A 16,372-nucleotide genomic window follows, 5' to 3' on the forward strand; every position below is an offset into this window, starting at 1 on the left:
TTTCTTTTCTTAGGGTTGCATAATTCTTTTTGTAGAGGTCCTTCATTTCTTTTTTTAGGTATCTTCCTAGGTATTTCATTTTCTGTGAAGCTACTATGAAGGGAATTGTATTTTTGATTAGCTTCTCAACTTGGCTGTTATTGATACATACAAAGGCTTATGATTTGTATACCCTTAGACTTTACTATATTTGTATATTGATTTTATACCCTGAGACTTTACTATATTTCTTGATCACTTCCAGGAGACTTGCAGTTGGGTGTCTGGGATTTTCTAAGTATAAGATGATATCATAGGCAAAGAGTAAGAGTTTGACCTCCTCTGCCCCTATTTGGATGTCCTTTACATCCTTCTCCTGCCTGATTGTATTGGCTAGAACTTCTAGCACTGCGTTGAATAGTAGTGGTGATAGAGGACATCTTTGTATGGTTCCTGTTCTAAATTGCAAAGCTTTCAGTTGTATTCCATTCAGTGTGATTTTAGCTATGGGTTTGTTGTAGATGGCTTCAGTCGGTTTAAGAAATGTGCCACCTATGCCTATATTCTTAAGTGTTCTTGTTAGAAAAGGATACTGAATTTTATCAAATGCTTTTTCTGCATCTATTGAGAGGATCATATGGTTTTTTTTTTTGCTTCTATTGATATGGTGCATCACATTTATGGATTTGCATGTGTTTAATGAACCTTGCATCCCTGGGATGAAGCCTATTTGATTGTGATGTATGATTTTTTAAATGTGTAGCTTTAATCTATTGGCTAAGATTTTATTGAGTGTTTTTGCATCAATATTCATTAGTGAAATCAGTCTGTACTTCTCCTTTTTAGTTGGGTCCTTTCCTGGTTTTGGTATCAGGGTGATGTTTGCATCATGGAATGTGTTAGGGAAGTTTCCTAATCTTTTGGAATAGATTCTGGAGTATAGGTCCAAGCTCTTCTTTGAAGGATTGATAGAATTCTGTTGTGAAGTCATCTGGTCCAATCTTTTGTTGGAAGATTTTTGTTTCTTCAATCTCTGTGCTTGATATTGGTCTGTGCAAGAGATCTGTTTCTTCTGGGTTAAGTCTAGGGAAATGGTGTGATTCAAAGTTATTCGTCCATTTCTTCCACATTCTTAAATTTCTGTGCATAGAGTTTCTTGTAGTAGGCAGAGATAATCTCTTAAATTTTTTTTTTTTTTAATTTTGCTTTCAATTTCAGCTGGCTTTTACTCTTCTTAGTTTGAAGTTTTTCTTTCTTTAAAAATTTTTTTTCCTTTGTTCCTTTAGTGATTCTCTTGCCCTTTTGCCCAAGTAGCTGGGATTATAGGTGCCCGCCACAATGCCCAGCTTTTTATTAATTTTTTTTTTTTGTAGAGATAGGGTCTTACTTTGGCTCACTCCAGCTCATATACTGGTCTTGAACCACTGAGCTCAGGAAATCCACACGCCTGGGCCTCCCACTGTAGCTAGGACTACAGGCATGAGCCATCAATGCCTGGCCCAGAGATAATCTCTTGTATCTCTGTAGTATCTGTTATTATTTCCGCTTTTCATTTCTAATTGAGGTTATTAGAGATTTTATTTTTCTGTTTCTTGTTGATCTGGCCAAAGGTTTATCAATTTTATTTACTTTTTTGAAGAACCAACTTTTTGTTACATTAATTTTCTGAATGATTCTTTTGTTTTCAATTTCAACTATTTCTGATTAAATTTTGGTTATTTTTTTTCTTCTGCTGGGTTTACAATTGGACTTATTTTCCTTTTCCATTTCCTTAAGATAATTAATTAGATTGTTAATGTGCTCTTTCTGTTTTTCAGAGGTAGGCATCTAACACAAAAAATTTCCCTCTTAGGACTGTTTTTGCAGTATCCCACAGGTTTTGGTAACTTGTAGTTTCATTGTTGTTGTGTTTGAGGAATTTGATAATTTCCTCCTTTATCTTCCTTAACCCAACTATCAGCGTAAGGTTGTTTCATTTCCATCCCTTTATGTGGGATGAAAATTTTTGTTAGAGTTGAATTCACTTCTATTGCCTCGTGGTCTGAGAAGATATAAGGTATAATTTCAATTTTTAAAATTTTGTTGAGGTTTGATTTGTGTCCTAGGTTATGATATGTTTTGGAGTATATTCCATGGGCTGACAAGTCCATTGTATCTTTGTTTAGTTTCTGTTTATAGGATCTGTTCAACTTTGTTAGAAGGGTGCTAAAGTTTCATGCTACTAGGGTATTATAGGATATAATATTGCTCAGACTAACCAAGGTCAGTTTGATAAATCTGGGAGCATTGATATGGGGTGTTTAAATATTTATAATTGAAATGTCCTCTTGTTGAATTGTTCCCTTGTATGAAGTGACTGTCTTTCTTAACTTTAGTTGTTTTAAATCCACTTGTATCAGAAAATATGATTTCCACCCCTCCTTTCTTCTGATTTTCATTTGCCTGAAATATTGTTTTCTAACTGTTAATGAATGCTCAAGGGGGATTCACTGTTGTTTGCCACCCAGGAAGCCAATTCCGAGACAATGAGGATTGTCAAGGAAGAAAGGATTTATTTCAGAGGATGCATCAACTGTGAGGGAGAGGCACAGGCTACCTCAAACCCATCTCCCAGATTAGCAGGGTAAAGGGTTTTTTATGGAGGTGAAAATGAATAATACACAGAGGGAGTGTACCCCTTGTATGTTTGGGTTAGAGTTCAGGGCATGCAAGCACAGTGGGGAATCATGCTAGTTCATATATCCCATGAACAGAAAATGGTGGATAAATTCCTCCCCAGAGTGGGAATTTTAGTATTATGATGAGCTAGGGGTTAATATTGTTCATTCTTTCAGCCTTGTGTGTAAGCTCAGTGGCTCTTGGTCACAGTATGTTGTGGTGTATCTCTTGTCTTGACTTTGTCTGGACATTCTGGTAGAGTAAGGTGCTGAAGTTATCTCAGGGCTGCAAGGAGGTTCTGCTATTTCCTGGGAAAAAACTCAAAGAAATTGTATCAGTGTATAGAAAATTACAAAGTTCTGTTGAGCAATTTGTACCGAGACCTCCTTGTCTCTTTTCTACTTTTCCTAAGACTGCGGTTGCTAGGCCACTAGGATTGAGATAACATGTGCTGTTTCTTCCCTGTCTATGTCAAGGCCACTTATCTGCCTGCTTCAGTTCTAATGTGAACATTAGTAACTCCTTTTGAATGTGAGGGAGCTAAGACACTAGAGAATTGTAAAATTTTGTTATGAAACCGGTCACACAACCTTTTACCCTGAGTCTTGTTTTGTCTTTCATGGTTTGGTGTGTTTCCTGGAGATAACATATGGGGCTTATGTTTTTTTTTTTTTTTTTTTTTTTACCCAATCTGCCAGCCTATACCTCTTCATTGGGAAATGCAAAATTAACATTTATTGAGAAAATTGATAAGTGTGGTAGAGTTCTATTCATCTTATTTTGTGAAGGTCTGTTGCTTAGTTTTATCCTTTGCATCATTATGGAAGCTAAGTTTTGTCCATTAGTTTGTGGTTGATTTACTTTGCTGTCCATTGTGATGGTCAGTTGGCAAATGGGTCTAAGTATTTCCTGTAGAGTTGGTCTTATTGGGGGAATTTCCTCAATATTTGCATGTCAGTAAGAGATTTGGTTTCTCCATCAGTTTTGAAGCTTAATTTAGCAGGACACAGAATTCTGGGCTGAAAATTGTTTCGTTTGAGAATGTTAAAGGTAGATGCCCATTCTCTCTGGCTTGGAAAGTTTCAGCCAAGAAATTTGCTCTTACCCTGATGGATCTGCCCGTATAGGTCAGTTGGCACTCACTCCTTGCAGATTTTCTCTTTTGTCTTGACTTTGGATAGGTTCATGATAATGTGTTTTGGTGGTGCTCTATTTGTGTTAAGATGACCCGGAGTTCTATATCTCTCTAAAAGTAATATTTTGAAATCTTTAATGATACTGGGGAAATTTTCATTTATGATATTCTCCAGTAGATCTTCCATTCCTTTGGGATGTTCTTCTTCCCCTTCAGGGATACCTATAATTCATATGTTTGAACACTTTATGAAGTCCCATAATTCTCTGAGAAAATATTTTGCTTTCTCTCTCCTTTTCTGCCTTTTTAACTCCCTGGGTTAGCTCAAGAGCTTTAACCTCCAACCCTAAGTTTCTTTCTTCTCCATGGTCTAATCTACTATTAATACTTTCTACTGCATCAGTTCCTTGATTGACTCCCCCCCTCCTTAAGCTCTGCCATATCCTTTCTATATTCTTTATATCTTTGGTTCATTTGTTTGTTTGTTTGTTTGTTTTCTACTTTCTCATTAATTCTTTTTCTTGTTTTTGCCACCCATATTTTTAATTCCCTTTATGTCATTTCCATTAATTCTTTATAGGTGGACTCCTCTGTGATAGTTACCTCATGATTCCTTGGGGGGATTGCTCTGTTCTGGTTTTTCTTGTTGCTAGAATTTTTCTATTGATTCTTCCTTGTGTGTTTTCTTCTTATTCACTTTCTTCCCTTGATTTTTTCCTCTCACTACATCCTTCAGTTTAAATTACCTTGTCTCAGAGCTTAGGTGTTGAAATGGAGTTTTGGTATAAGGCCAAAAGGAAGATAAAGGTAAAATGCAGGAAGGGAGAAAGCAGAAAAAGATAAAGAGAAAAAAAAAAAAAGAAAAGAAGAGGAAGTTGAAGGAAAGAATTGAAGAAAAGGAGAGAAAAAAGACAAAAAGAAAGATAGTGACAGGAGAAATGGTTGTGTTCAGCAGGGTGCTTTAACCACACACACAGCTCTAGGACTTTTGGGGACTGGGTTGCTAGATAACTCAAACTAAGGAACTCCTTAGGAGTCTGGGCAAAAGCAAGACCCCACCTCTGCCTAATATAGAGAGAAATCAGCAGTATGTTGCAGTAGGGACGTACCAATACTTTCTTTATAAAGGCTGAAGCTAGAAAGATACCCTGGATCATGAGCTCATGGCCTCCTTGAGCCAGATCAATGCCATGACCCCCCATCCAGCCCAATTTTATGATCCCCCAGCTCTCAGAGAGAAGAAAAAAAGGGGGAAATAATAAAAATAGATAAAGGAAATTAATAATATATCAGAGAAATCAGAAAAAACATATCTTAGCTGTGGTATGAGAAATTTATGTGAGAAAGATGAGAAAAGCAGAGACATCTCTACCAAAAGAGTGGAATAAGGAGATAAATAAAAAAGAAAACAGAATAAAAGGCACTGAAAAACTGTAACAAAAATGGAGGAGCCCTTACTATTGAAGAAAGTAAAAATAAAAAAATAAAAATACAACAAAACAAAAAACAAAACAAAAAGCAACAAGAACACAACAAAAGAGAAAAAAGAAAAGAAAAAGCTAAGGAAGCAAAAAATGTAAAACTATATGTATATATGTGTGTATCTATCTATCTTGCCTGGTTATATTATATTATCTATAATAACTTGCCTAGATACCAGATGGTGCTGTGGTGTTAGGAAATGGAGCACACATATGGGTTTTACTATATATGATGCAAGTCAGAAGCCCCTCTCTAGCGCAGAGGAGACTGGGTCCTGTCTTCCTGACTTCTTTGCCCTCAATCATGGCCTGTTTGCTTTGTCAGCATTCAGTCCCTACAGGATTGGAGTCCTAAAGCTCTCACCAGATTTCTTCAGAGACTTGTCAAACAGTGACCCATAACAAAGTGGCCTTCCTGGGGAATATGGGGGTCATTCAGCTCACCCCAAGGATGGTTGCTTGAGCTTAGCAGGGTGCCAGAGCCTGCCATGCATTAGAGCCCTGCAGACTGTTCCTCCCACATGAATGGCCTTCCCACAATGGTGGTACCCTGCCAGTAGTCAAGCGGGTGGGAGAACCATTCCGCCTGGTGTTCAATCCTGGCTTCCAGATGATGTTCAAATTTACTCACTGCTCCAGTGAGCAGCTTAGTCCAAAATAAAAAAACTGCAGGACAATTTTTTCTTGTCTCTAGTTTTCCATGGAAGAGCTGGGCAGCTGGCCAGCCTCTGCCTGTACCAAGCACTTGCCTTTTGTATTGGTCTTCCTCAGTTCTATACCCAACCCGCCTCGTTGGGTCCTGAAGTCTCCTACTGCTTCACTGTGCTCCCAGAGTGATGTTTCTGGGTAGATATCCCCCAGCCAGAGGTGGCTGAAGTCCACTTTCCCCTGTCCCACCTCAAGTAGTTGGTAAAGAGATGTCTTTAGTTTGCGATATTATTCTGAGTCTAAAAGTTAATTTAAAAAAAATATTTGTTATTAGAGATTTTTCTATAAGAACTACATTATAGGTGGTTATGTTTCCAAGCCATCCAAAGAACATGGCAACTTATTTAGAAGAATTAAATAAGTTTTAGTAAGAGGAGCCTTAGCTCCAGAGGGTGGTCATGTGTTATGGTAGGGAGGAGGAATGGATGGCATAAGTTTTCTGTTTAATATTTGTGAGAGAATGGCTACCTGTAGGTAAATTTTGGAAATGAGTGAAGTTTTTCACTGGCCTCTCTGCACATCTCCTGACCTTCTAACATCCCTCTCCTTTGCTGCCAGGGCATGACTAGAAAACAATGTGGTTTGTGCTGTAATGGAGACATATGCAGGGTGTCAGATGGAGAGAAGTGAGATGGTTCATGCTAATGTATGACTCAATGTTTCCACCCCATGACCTTTCAGAGTGCATTTATAAATGAAATGTATGTCAAAGTAAATTTATTTAAAATTGATATTAAGTTCATGTTTCAAGCAGAGAATAAAAATGGATTAAAGAAAATTTAGGTATTATGGACAAAGATCCATGTGGTTGGGTTTGGCCTCCTTGGAGGTTTCACTGTCAAGAGATTTGTTCTTTTTCCTTTCTTTGATTCTGAAAACTGGGATCTTGTTCTAATGTCTTCAAATCTGTACTTTTCTCACTTTACAAAGTGTATTTTTTCCATTTTATGAAATTATCTCTATTAGATAAAAGTTAAAAAGTGGCAGATTTCAACTCAACCAGCATTTAATGGTATACTGAGCTTCTCATCATTTCCATTCATTTAAGCTCAGAACACTGCTGAAGTGAAGGCAGTTGTAGATGGTATTCTTGAATTGTTTGGAAGGTATTTCCTAACTCCTAAGGTTTTATTGATTATAAAATGCAAATGCTTTAGGATGTAGTACTCTCAATCTAGTGCAGTGGTTCTCAACCTTCCTAATGCTGCGGCCCTTTAATACAGTTCCTTTGGTTCACCACCCACAGGTTGAGAACCTCTGATATAGTGGGATGTAGTGGGATTTGGTTTTAGATTCACATCGTGGTGTTGCTATAACCACACTTGGTAAGACTTTGACCTTGCTTCAACTACATTTGCAAAATTCTGCAGTTTTCTACCTATTATTGCCCTAATCTATAGTTAGTCAGGAATACTGAACAGGACAGATATAAAAGATCAAAAATATTTTTATAAGAAATGGAATTTATTAAAAAATAATAATTATGTATAGTCAAGGCTCATTAAGGACTTAACTGGCTCATTACTTTATGTTTTTTACCATGGAAAAAGGAACTTGTGGAAAACTTACTTTAGTTATATGTATTAAAGACATGAAATCAGACTTAGAAGATACTTTGGCTAACTTAGGTTTTTTTATGTCTTTGCTAAAAAGCATACCTTCTAGAAAAATCTTTTCTAAGCTGAAAAACCATTATAGAAGGATTTGTTTCCTTGACTTTTTATTTTGCTTACCTTTAATTTCTGGTACTCATGTATTTTTGGAAACCTGCTGTGAATTTTTCAGTGAAAGGATATATTTTTAAGGCTGTGAAGTTCATCTGGATCTTATTTTAGTTCACAGCAGTGCCCTCTACTTTCATCCCTGAGATGAAAGAACAAAGCAGTGTCAGCAATCTTGACTTGATTTTTATGTGGGATGGTACTTGTCACAAGAGGGATAGCAGGTAAATTGCTTTGTGAGCACTTGTATGATGCAAATGGAAAATTAAGGCTGTACACTGAAGGGCATATCTTCTTGCACAGATTAGGTCTGGGGTATGTAGAAAGTTTATCTTGGTAATATCCTGTCTATGCAGATTTGCCTTTGTTAGAGGGAATCGAATTAGTAGGTGAAGTGATCGAAGAACAAACCCAAACCCAAACCAAGCCAAAACAATGTATTTCTGTTCTAGAAGCGCATTTGAGAGAAATCATTTGGCAATAGTGCTTGGAGCCTTTCTTGAAACATAAGCTCTTACATGTCAGCTGAATAGCTAGAAAAGAGACCATGTTTCTACTTTTAGAACAGAAATAAAACCAGTGAAAAGGAGAGAGAAGCAAGGTAGAAAAGGGCTAAATTGTACGGTTTTGTGACTTTATATAGGTATATCATATGATAATAACATTTGAAACTTTGCTGAAATTCAAATAATATATTTTCATTTAATACAATTTGAATAATTCCTTTTTCAGGGCAAAAATGCTTTTAAAAAGTAAAGGAACTATGGTCACTTTTATAAGTGGCGTGTGATACAATGAAAATAAACTGGGCGTTTATGGCGTGTGATACAATTAAACATAAAGGACATCTTTGACGATCTTGAAGAGATGAAGGAGCCCCCAAGCAATCCATTTGGATTATATTCAATAAAAGAACTATCTGGAAATGGTCTACATTTCAGAAAGTGTACCCTATCTGTGCAATCAACAATGCTAGTGGGTTTTATATAAAACCCTCAACATTTACTGATGTTTTTAGTTGATGAATAAATAATATAGCTACTTGATCATGACTACAGTTTTTGAATGTTAATCTGAATATGTTTGATATGCTACATATGGTCATAAATGTGTGTTCTTAAACAAAAAATCTCACTGAATTGATTCTCAAGGAGTATGTTAATGCCTTAAAGAATGACTTGTAGTTCTTTTTGTTTTTTTTTCTTACTTTGTTTTATCCAAACATCAATGCCTTCTCTCTTTTTATACCAATGATGCAAATTTACATTCATTTCTTTCCTGTGCAAGAATGTAAATTGCCACTAACGTTCTTCTCCAATCAGAACTCTCAAATAAACAATTTCTAAAACAAGAAAAGACATATCACATGCCTCTTAGAGTTTTACCTGGCTCCCTAAGTCAGCATATTATGTCATCATTAATAAGAACAGGCAAAATACAGGCATGGATGCTTCAGTTCTATGATTTCACGAAAGTTATGAGTTGCATGCTGAAAGATATGTTTCACCATTCTATTCACATAAGACTACTGATCAAATGTGAACCCACCTGTGAGGAGTTATTAATAGTCATGGACAGAGAGAAGGAAGGGGGAAGGGGGAAGGGGGAAGGGGCCTTGGTGCGTGCCACACCTTCTGGGGGCAAGACATGATTGCAAGAGGGACTTTACCTAACAAATGCGTTCAGTGTAACCTGGCTTATTGTACCCTCAATGAATCCCCAACAATAAAAAAAAAAATAGTCATGAACATACTAGTGTAGATTAATTTGTTAGAGGACCTAAGTCCTGATAGCATGACTTCAGTGAACATTTGGGGAATATATTTTTTTTCTGATGGTGGATTTGGGACTCTGATTCTCTGAGGTCTATAACTGATATCAGGAGCAGGTGCCCGAATACAAGTCTTACCTACTCCAGGATTTTCATGAATTTTTTTCTTTAGAAAACATTTTTCTTTATTAATAAGCATCTTCTTGTGTTTGTGCATAGGTGGCATGGCAACTGAAACACCAATCACACTAAATATGGACCCACAGGATCTACAGGTCCAAACATTCACTGTAGAGAAACTGCTGGAGCCTCTCATAATCCAGGTATGAATACTATAGAAATTATAATGTACACTAACTGTTGAAGAACTAAACATATGGGAAAAATAGATAATGAGGCAAGGAAAGATTTGATTTTTATACATAGTACATGAATATTTCATCTAAAATAGTCCTTTATTTGGTCGGGCATAATCGCTCATGCTTGGAGGCTGAGTTGGGTAGATTGTTGAAGCTCATGATTGGAACCACCTTGAGCAAGAGTGAGACCCTGTCTCTAAAAATATAATTGAACATTGTGGTGGGGGCCTGTAGTCTCAGCTATTCAGATGGCTGAGGCAAGAGAATTGCTTGAGCGCAAGAGTTTGAGGTTGCTGTGAGCTATGATGCCATAGTACTCCACTGAGAGTGACAAAATGAGACTCTGTCTAAAAAAAAAAAGTCCTTTATTTAATGTTATTAAAATGCAAAAAAATTACACATTTAGTAATAATAGTAAAACTCTGAAAAATTTCCTCCAGGTTCTCTTTTAACAACAATAGGTATAATAATATGTATATATAATTTTCAAAGTTAACTTTATATAAATTATCTTCTTTGGTAATCATGAGAACTGAGTGAGGCAAGTAGAATGGTTAAAATCATGTTTAGTATGTAGATGATGAAACTGAAGCTTATCCCAAGGCACATAGTTGCTCATTTGTCAAATATGGAATTATCTTTAAAATACCAAAACATATGAGAAACGTAGCTCTTTAAAGGAATTCTGTGATAAAGTCTCCTTTAAATATGTATAATAATTTCCTGACTTACTTATAAATCCAGATTTTATCTGATTTTGTTAGCGCAGAGCTTAAAGAAACTTACCCAATAGTATAGATTTAAATTTTTTGTCCATACTTCAAAATTTGTGAGGGAACTCACCTTTAGGTCTACCTTACATCATGCCTCCTAATATGAGATTGAAGTCCTTCTTTCTAAGGACTTGAAGAACTCGAGAGTTATTCAGGTGAGAAGCTATGTCGACCTTATCACAAATATTTAAAAATGTTCTGCTTATCTTCTTTGTGAGATGGATGGTGGGGTGGGGACTAACTCTGAGAATAGACTTCGTACAAGTTTTTACTTAGCAAAAGTTGGTATCTGCTGCTGGAAAAACAATCAAAGCATGTCCCTCGCTGATGGCAGCTTAATTGTCAACTTTGGCAGTGTTAACAGCACTAATATCTAGTAAAAAATTGATACCAGGTGACTGTGAAGACTCTATTGAAGTCCCTTTCTCAAAATGGTTTCATTTTAAAAAGAAAAAAATAATTTTATTTTCTGACAAGGTTCACTGAAAAAAATTGGAAACCCCAAAATGCCCCCTACAGAATAGAATAAAAAACACTCCTTATTTTACCATCCACAGATAAACATTAATGTTTTGATGATTTTACTTTCAGGGTAGCACAATTATAAGTGATTTTTATTTTCTTAGTAATTTGTAATATTAAAGAATATATCTTCTTTATATATATATCCTTATATATGTATAAATAATGAATATATATATGTTAACATGGTAAAGATGGAACTGTATATGTAGGTCTTATCCAATTTTTCCCTTTGAAATGATATTTTAAAATTTCTCCAGTCTGTGTAAGCATGATTTAATAAAATTACTGTTTAATTATACATCATATGGTCACACCATAGTTTTTCAAGGTAGGACTTTTTTTTGACATTTAGAGGAGGTTACTTTGGACCTGACTTAGAAAGTTTACACTTCCCAATGAGGTGTTTCTGGGATACGGCTGTACCATAACCAATGTGCAGCAAGACCTTCATATGTTTTTGTACCCTACAAGTGACTGTGGCATCATTTCTGAGGTTTTAAATAGGAATATTGTTTTTAGATCTGTGTTAATATTTATTTCAAGAACATTGCCAATGCAAAGGCGAACATTCCTGTTTATCGCATGCACTGCTCAGCAAGGCAAACCTTCATTACAACCTCCAACTTCATATATTGACCCAAGTCAGGCCCAATGGCTGTCTTCTCCATTTTTCAAAGAGCACTGGGTAAACACTTTCAAGTGCTTGGAATCTTCTTCCAGAACATAAAACACACTTTTCTTCTCCATCCATCAAGATCAGTGAAGCCAAGGAAGTGTCTAACTACATCATAGCACATCCTATGGCTCATTTTCTCTTGGATAGAAAATAGAAGTGGGCTGTATAAAGTGATATATGGAGCAACTGCAGCTGCCTGAGGACTGAGAAGCAATGTGCCTAAGCCATAGCTTTCTTCTGAAGATGGCAGAGTTCAGTGGTCTTACTGATACCATGTGTTTTTAAATATTTTTATTAATCTGCAATGTTAATAAAGTAGATATTTCCCTTTAAAATTTTTTTAATTTTTTTATTATTGTAAATACTGATGTGCTGAACATCTTTGCATGTGAACTTTTGCCATCAATTTATATGATTTTCCAAGGATTAGCTGCTAAATGTTAAAGTGGCTGAGATCTGAGAATTTTGGGGCTTTTTGTATATGTCACCAAGTTTTTTGAGGAAACTTTTAAATGAATTCTCACAAGACATGTAAGGTTTTGTTCATACATAATTATACAGAGTATTAGTAGGGGAATGACCTTCATTTTGGAGATGGCTTCTAAAAATGAGTACATTAATTCATAGCCCTTATTTATCCCATAACAATAGAACATTAGAGTTGGTCACTTAAGACTTGCTAAGGTGATTTATGCTTGTAATCCTAGCACTTTGGGAAGCCAAGGCAGGTGGATTGCCTGAGCTCAGGAGTTTAAGACAAGCCTGAGCAAGAGCAAGATTTAAAATAGGAAAACAAACAAAATACCAGCAGAGTGTTGTGGCAGGTGGGCCTGTAGTCCCAGCTACTCAGGAAGCTGAGGCATGAGCATGTCTTGAGTCCAAGAGTTTGAGGTTACTATGAGCTATGATGGTGCCATAACACTCTACCCAGGGCAACCAAGTGAGACTCTGTCTCAAAAAAAAAAAAAAAAAAAAAAAAAGGCTGTGGCCTGGGTGGCTGCGGAGAAGGAGGGAGGGAAGCACAAAGCTGGCTGCACGCTGCAAGGTCATGGGAAATCTGTAGGGAGGACACTGGGACATCCTGGGAGCTGGGAAATGAGGCTCCTGTCCAGAAGTAGAGTTAAAAGACAGAAATTTAGCAAGTAACCTGGTGGATTAGAGCTGCGCCAAGAGAGAAGGTCAAAGAATGCACATCAACCCTACTGAGGTGAGCTGCGACCCTAAGGATACAAACAAAAGGTACAAAATCCATCACCAAGCAGATGGGAGTCCCCTCCCCCATGAGAACAGCTTGGAGTACTCCATAAACAAACAAGCAGAGTTCAAAAGTCCTCCCATTATACTCCACGGGACAGACCCTCTAAAAACTGGACCTACTTCCCCTACTAGGGTGTCATGGTGCTCTCCTGCCAGGCATAAAACTGTGTAAAACTGTGTATATTTTCTACCTGCAACTCTGAGCTCCCAGCACTCTCCTCCACTCTCACTCTGAGGTCTGGAGGCCTGTCCCCCAGGAGTCCAGATTCCTGGGTAATTTCTCAAGGGGTGTGGACAGGGCCTGGACTGCAGCTGGTCAGTGCTGATTCTGTGGCATGGGAGTGAGAAGAGGATGGTCGGCTGAGAGGGAACCACACCGGAGTGGCAGTACCCCGAGGTGCAGAGCAGCAGCCATTGTTGGCAACAATAGGGCTCACCCCTGGATATTCTGGAGTCACACCCCTTGTCTCTCTGGGCAAACAGAGGAGGCCAAGCATCTTCTCAGGTGGCAACCACTGGTGGAACAGATCAGGACAGAAACACAAGCCCTATGAGTAAAGGGTTTGCCTGAGGCGGTACTGGCCTGGATGGAGCCTGGGAACTAGAAAATGTACATGCAGAGCCAGGAGATTCCCAGGGCAGGGCTGACCCAGAGGACTGCCTAACCACTGAGCCTAAACCACACCCGGCCCCCAGGGGCTCATCAGCCTAAACAAAGGAGGCCAGGCAGAGGCTAGAACTGACAGGTAACCGTACTGTGAATACAAACTACAGTGGCACAGACAGGGCCTGAGGCACAGGTTTTGGGAACTCAAAACAGCTTCTCTTCTGCAGGAGAATTTAGCAGGGATAGAAACAAATTCCTGGAAAGTTGTTCTTTTCTGTCAGTAACATCAATCAGGGGTGGGGCTGGAACTGAGTGAACAGCCCTTGCCTCCTGAGGTTGTCAGGCCACACCTCCCCCTGCTGGATAGTGGCAGAGAGCAGCAGTCTGGCTGAGCAGACATAGATCTCCTTGTGATTCAGGCAGGTGCAAACCCCTGGAGTATCTGCTCATTGGAGGCAACTGGGTCACAGCCCTGAGGGGTTATCAGTGACTGGGTATGACAGAGGTGCAAGGTGGGGAAGGAGGCATCAACCTTCCCAGACTAATCTATTTGCTGGGTGGGTCCTCCTGACTACACGGAGCACCAGAGCAAGTCATATTTGAGTTGTCAGCAGACCCCTGCGATCTAGTTGCCAGAGACCTTTTAAACTCTCCCACCTGAGGCAGGTGCTGACTGAGACAATTGATTTGGACATTTTGAACTGAGCCAATTGCCCGAGGACTATCCAAGTGGTGCCCTGGGTGTGTGGTTGTAGGAAGGTTTGATTTTCCTTTTCCAAATTGTTACCTGTGGGCAGCGGGGTGACTTAATTGCTGGTATTTCTCCACAGCTAAGACTTCAACCAGAGTAACTGTTTCACTAGGGTCAGACAGAGACCAGCTGAAAACAAGACAGAACCACTTAGCACCACCACACCAAACAGGTCTCCAGTTTTTCATGCCATAGAACTGTATGGGTCCTTGGCAAAGCTCCAGGGGAAAAATCAAATAGTGTAAAATAATCATGGGGTGGAATCAGCGGAAAAACTCTGGTAACATGAATAACCAGAGTGGATCAACCCCCCCACCCCCATGGAAAGATATGGCAGATGTAATTGAAGATCCTATTCATAAACAGCTAGCTGAGATGTCAGAAATTGAATTCAGAATTTGGATTGCAAACAAGATTAACAGAATGGAGGAAAATTTGGAATTAGAAATTCGAGGAGCAATTCAAAAGTTGGAATTAGTAATTCGAGGAGAAATTCAAAAGTTGTCTCAAGAATTCAGTGAATTTAAAGACAAAACCACCAAAGATTTAGACACACTGAAGCAAGAATTTGCAGTCCTCAAAGATTTGAAAAATACAGTAGAATCCCTCAGTAAGAGTGGAGCAAGCAGAAGAAAGGATTTCTGACATTGACAACAAAGCTTTTAAACACTCCCAAACTCTCAAAGAGGAAGAGAAATGGAGAGCAAAAACGAATCATTCTCTCAGAGAGCTCTGGGATAATTCAAAGAAGGATAATATCTGCCTCATTGGAATCCCTGAAAGTGATGAAGTGGCTTTGCAAGGCACAAATGCCCTTCTTCATGAAATTATGAAAGAGAATTTTCCAGACATGCCAAGTGATTCTGAAATTCAGATAGCAGACAGTTTCAGAACCCCAGCACAACTCAACCCAAATAAGATCCCCCAGGCTCATCATAATTAACTTTACTAAAGTTAATATGAAGGAGAAAATTCTAAAAGCAGCCAGACATAAGCAAAACATTACCTACAAAGGGAAGAATGTTAGAATGACTGCAGATCTCTCTGTTGAAACCTTTCAAGCCAGAAGAGGGTGGTCATCAACTTTTAATCTCCTAAAACAAAATAGCTTTCAACCTTGGATCCTGTATCGAGCTAAACTGAGTTTCATTTATGATGGAAAAATTAAATACTTTAATGACATTCACATGTTGAAGAAATTTGCCATAACCAAACCAGCTCTTTAGGATATTCTCAGACCTATCCTCCATAATGACCAGTCCAATCCTCTACCACAGTAGTAAACTCACTCAGAAACTTTTGATCAAACTCCAACTTCCACAGTGGCAAAAGGATTAAAAATGTCCACTGGACTTTCGAAAAACTCGATACCCCAAATTTAACCAGACTAATCAATATTCTCCATTGATGTGAACGGCTTAAACTGTCCTCTAAAGAGGCACAGGTTGGCTGACTGGATACAAAAACTCAGGCCGGATATTTGCTGCATACAAGAATCACATCTTACCTTAAAAGATAAATATAGACTCAGGGTGAAAGGATGGTCGTCCATATTTCAGGCAAATGGTAATCAGAAAAAAATAGGTGTTGCAATTCTATTTGCAGATACAATAGGTTTCAAACCAACAAAAGTTAGGAAGTATAATAATGGTCACTTCATATTTGTTAAGGGTAATACTCAATATGATGAGATTTCAATTATTAATATTTATGCACCCAACCAGAATGCACCTCAATTTATAAGAGACACTCTAACAGACATGAGCAACTGATTTCCTCCAGCTCCATAATAGTCGGAGATTTCAACATTCCTTTGGCAGTGTTTGATAGATCCTCCAATAAGCAGCTGAGCAAAGAATTTTAGATTTAAACCTAACCATCCAACATTTGGATTTAGCAAATGGAAGTTTTAGCCATTGCAATTAGGGAAGAAAAGGCGAGCAAGGGTATCCATATAGGGTCAGAAGTGAT

General features: G+C 38.1%; 1 protein-coding gene across 1 annotated transcript in view; it reads left to right on the top strand.

Moving 5' to 3' along the window:
* The window catches only part of CTNNA3 (catenin alpha 3), a 1,739,301-nt gene that overhangs the window by 34,115 nt on the left and 1,688,814 nt on the right, over positions 1-16,372 (top strand). Inside the window, exon 2 of the mRNA XM_053584032.1 lies at positions 9,673-9,776. Within this exon, the coding sequence (XP_053440007.1) occupies positions 9,678-9,776 (99 nt within the window). The 5' untranslated portion in view covers positions 9,673-9,677. The remainder of the gene's footprint in view (positions 1-9,672; positions 9,777-16,372) is intronic.

The sequence above is a fragment of the Nycticebus coucang genome, chromosome 3 (assembly GCF_027406575.1).
Source record: "Nycticebus coucang isolate mNycCou1 chromosome 3, mNycCou1.pri, whole genome shotgun sequence".
In the NCBI taxonomy this organism is placed as follows: Eukaryota; Metazoa; Chordata; class Mammalia; order Primates; family Lorisidae; genus Nycticebus; species Nycticebus coucang.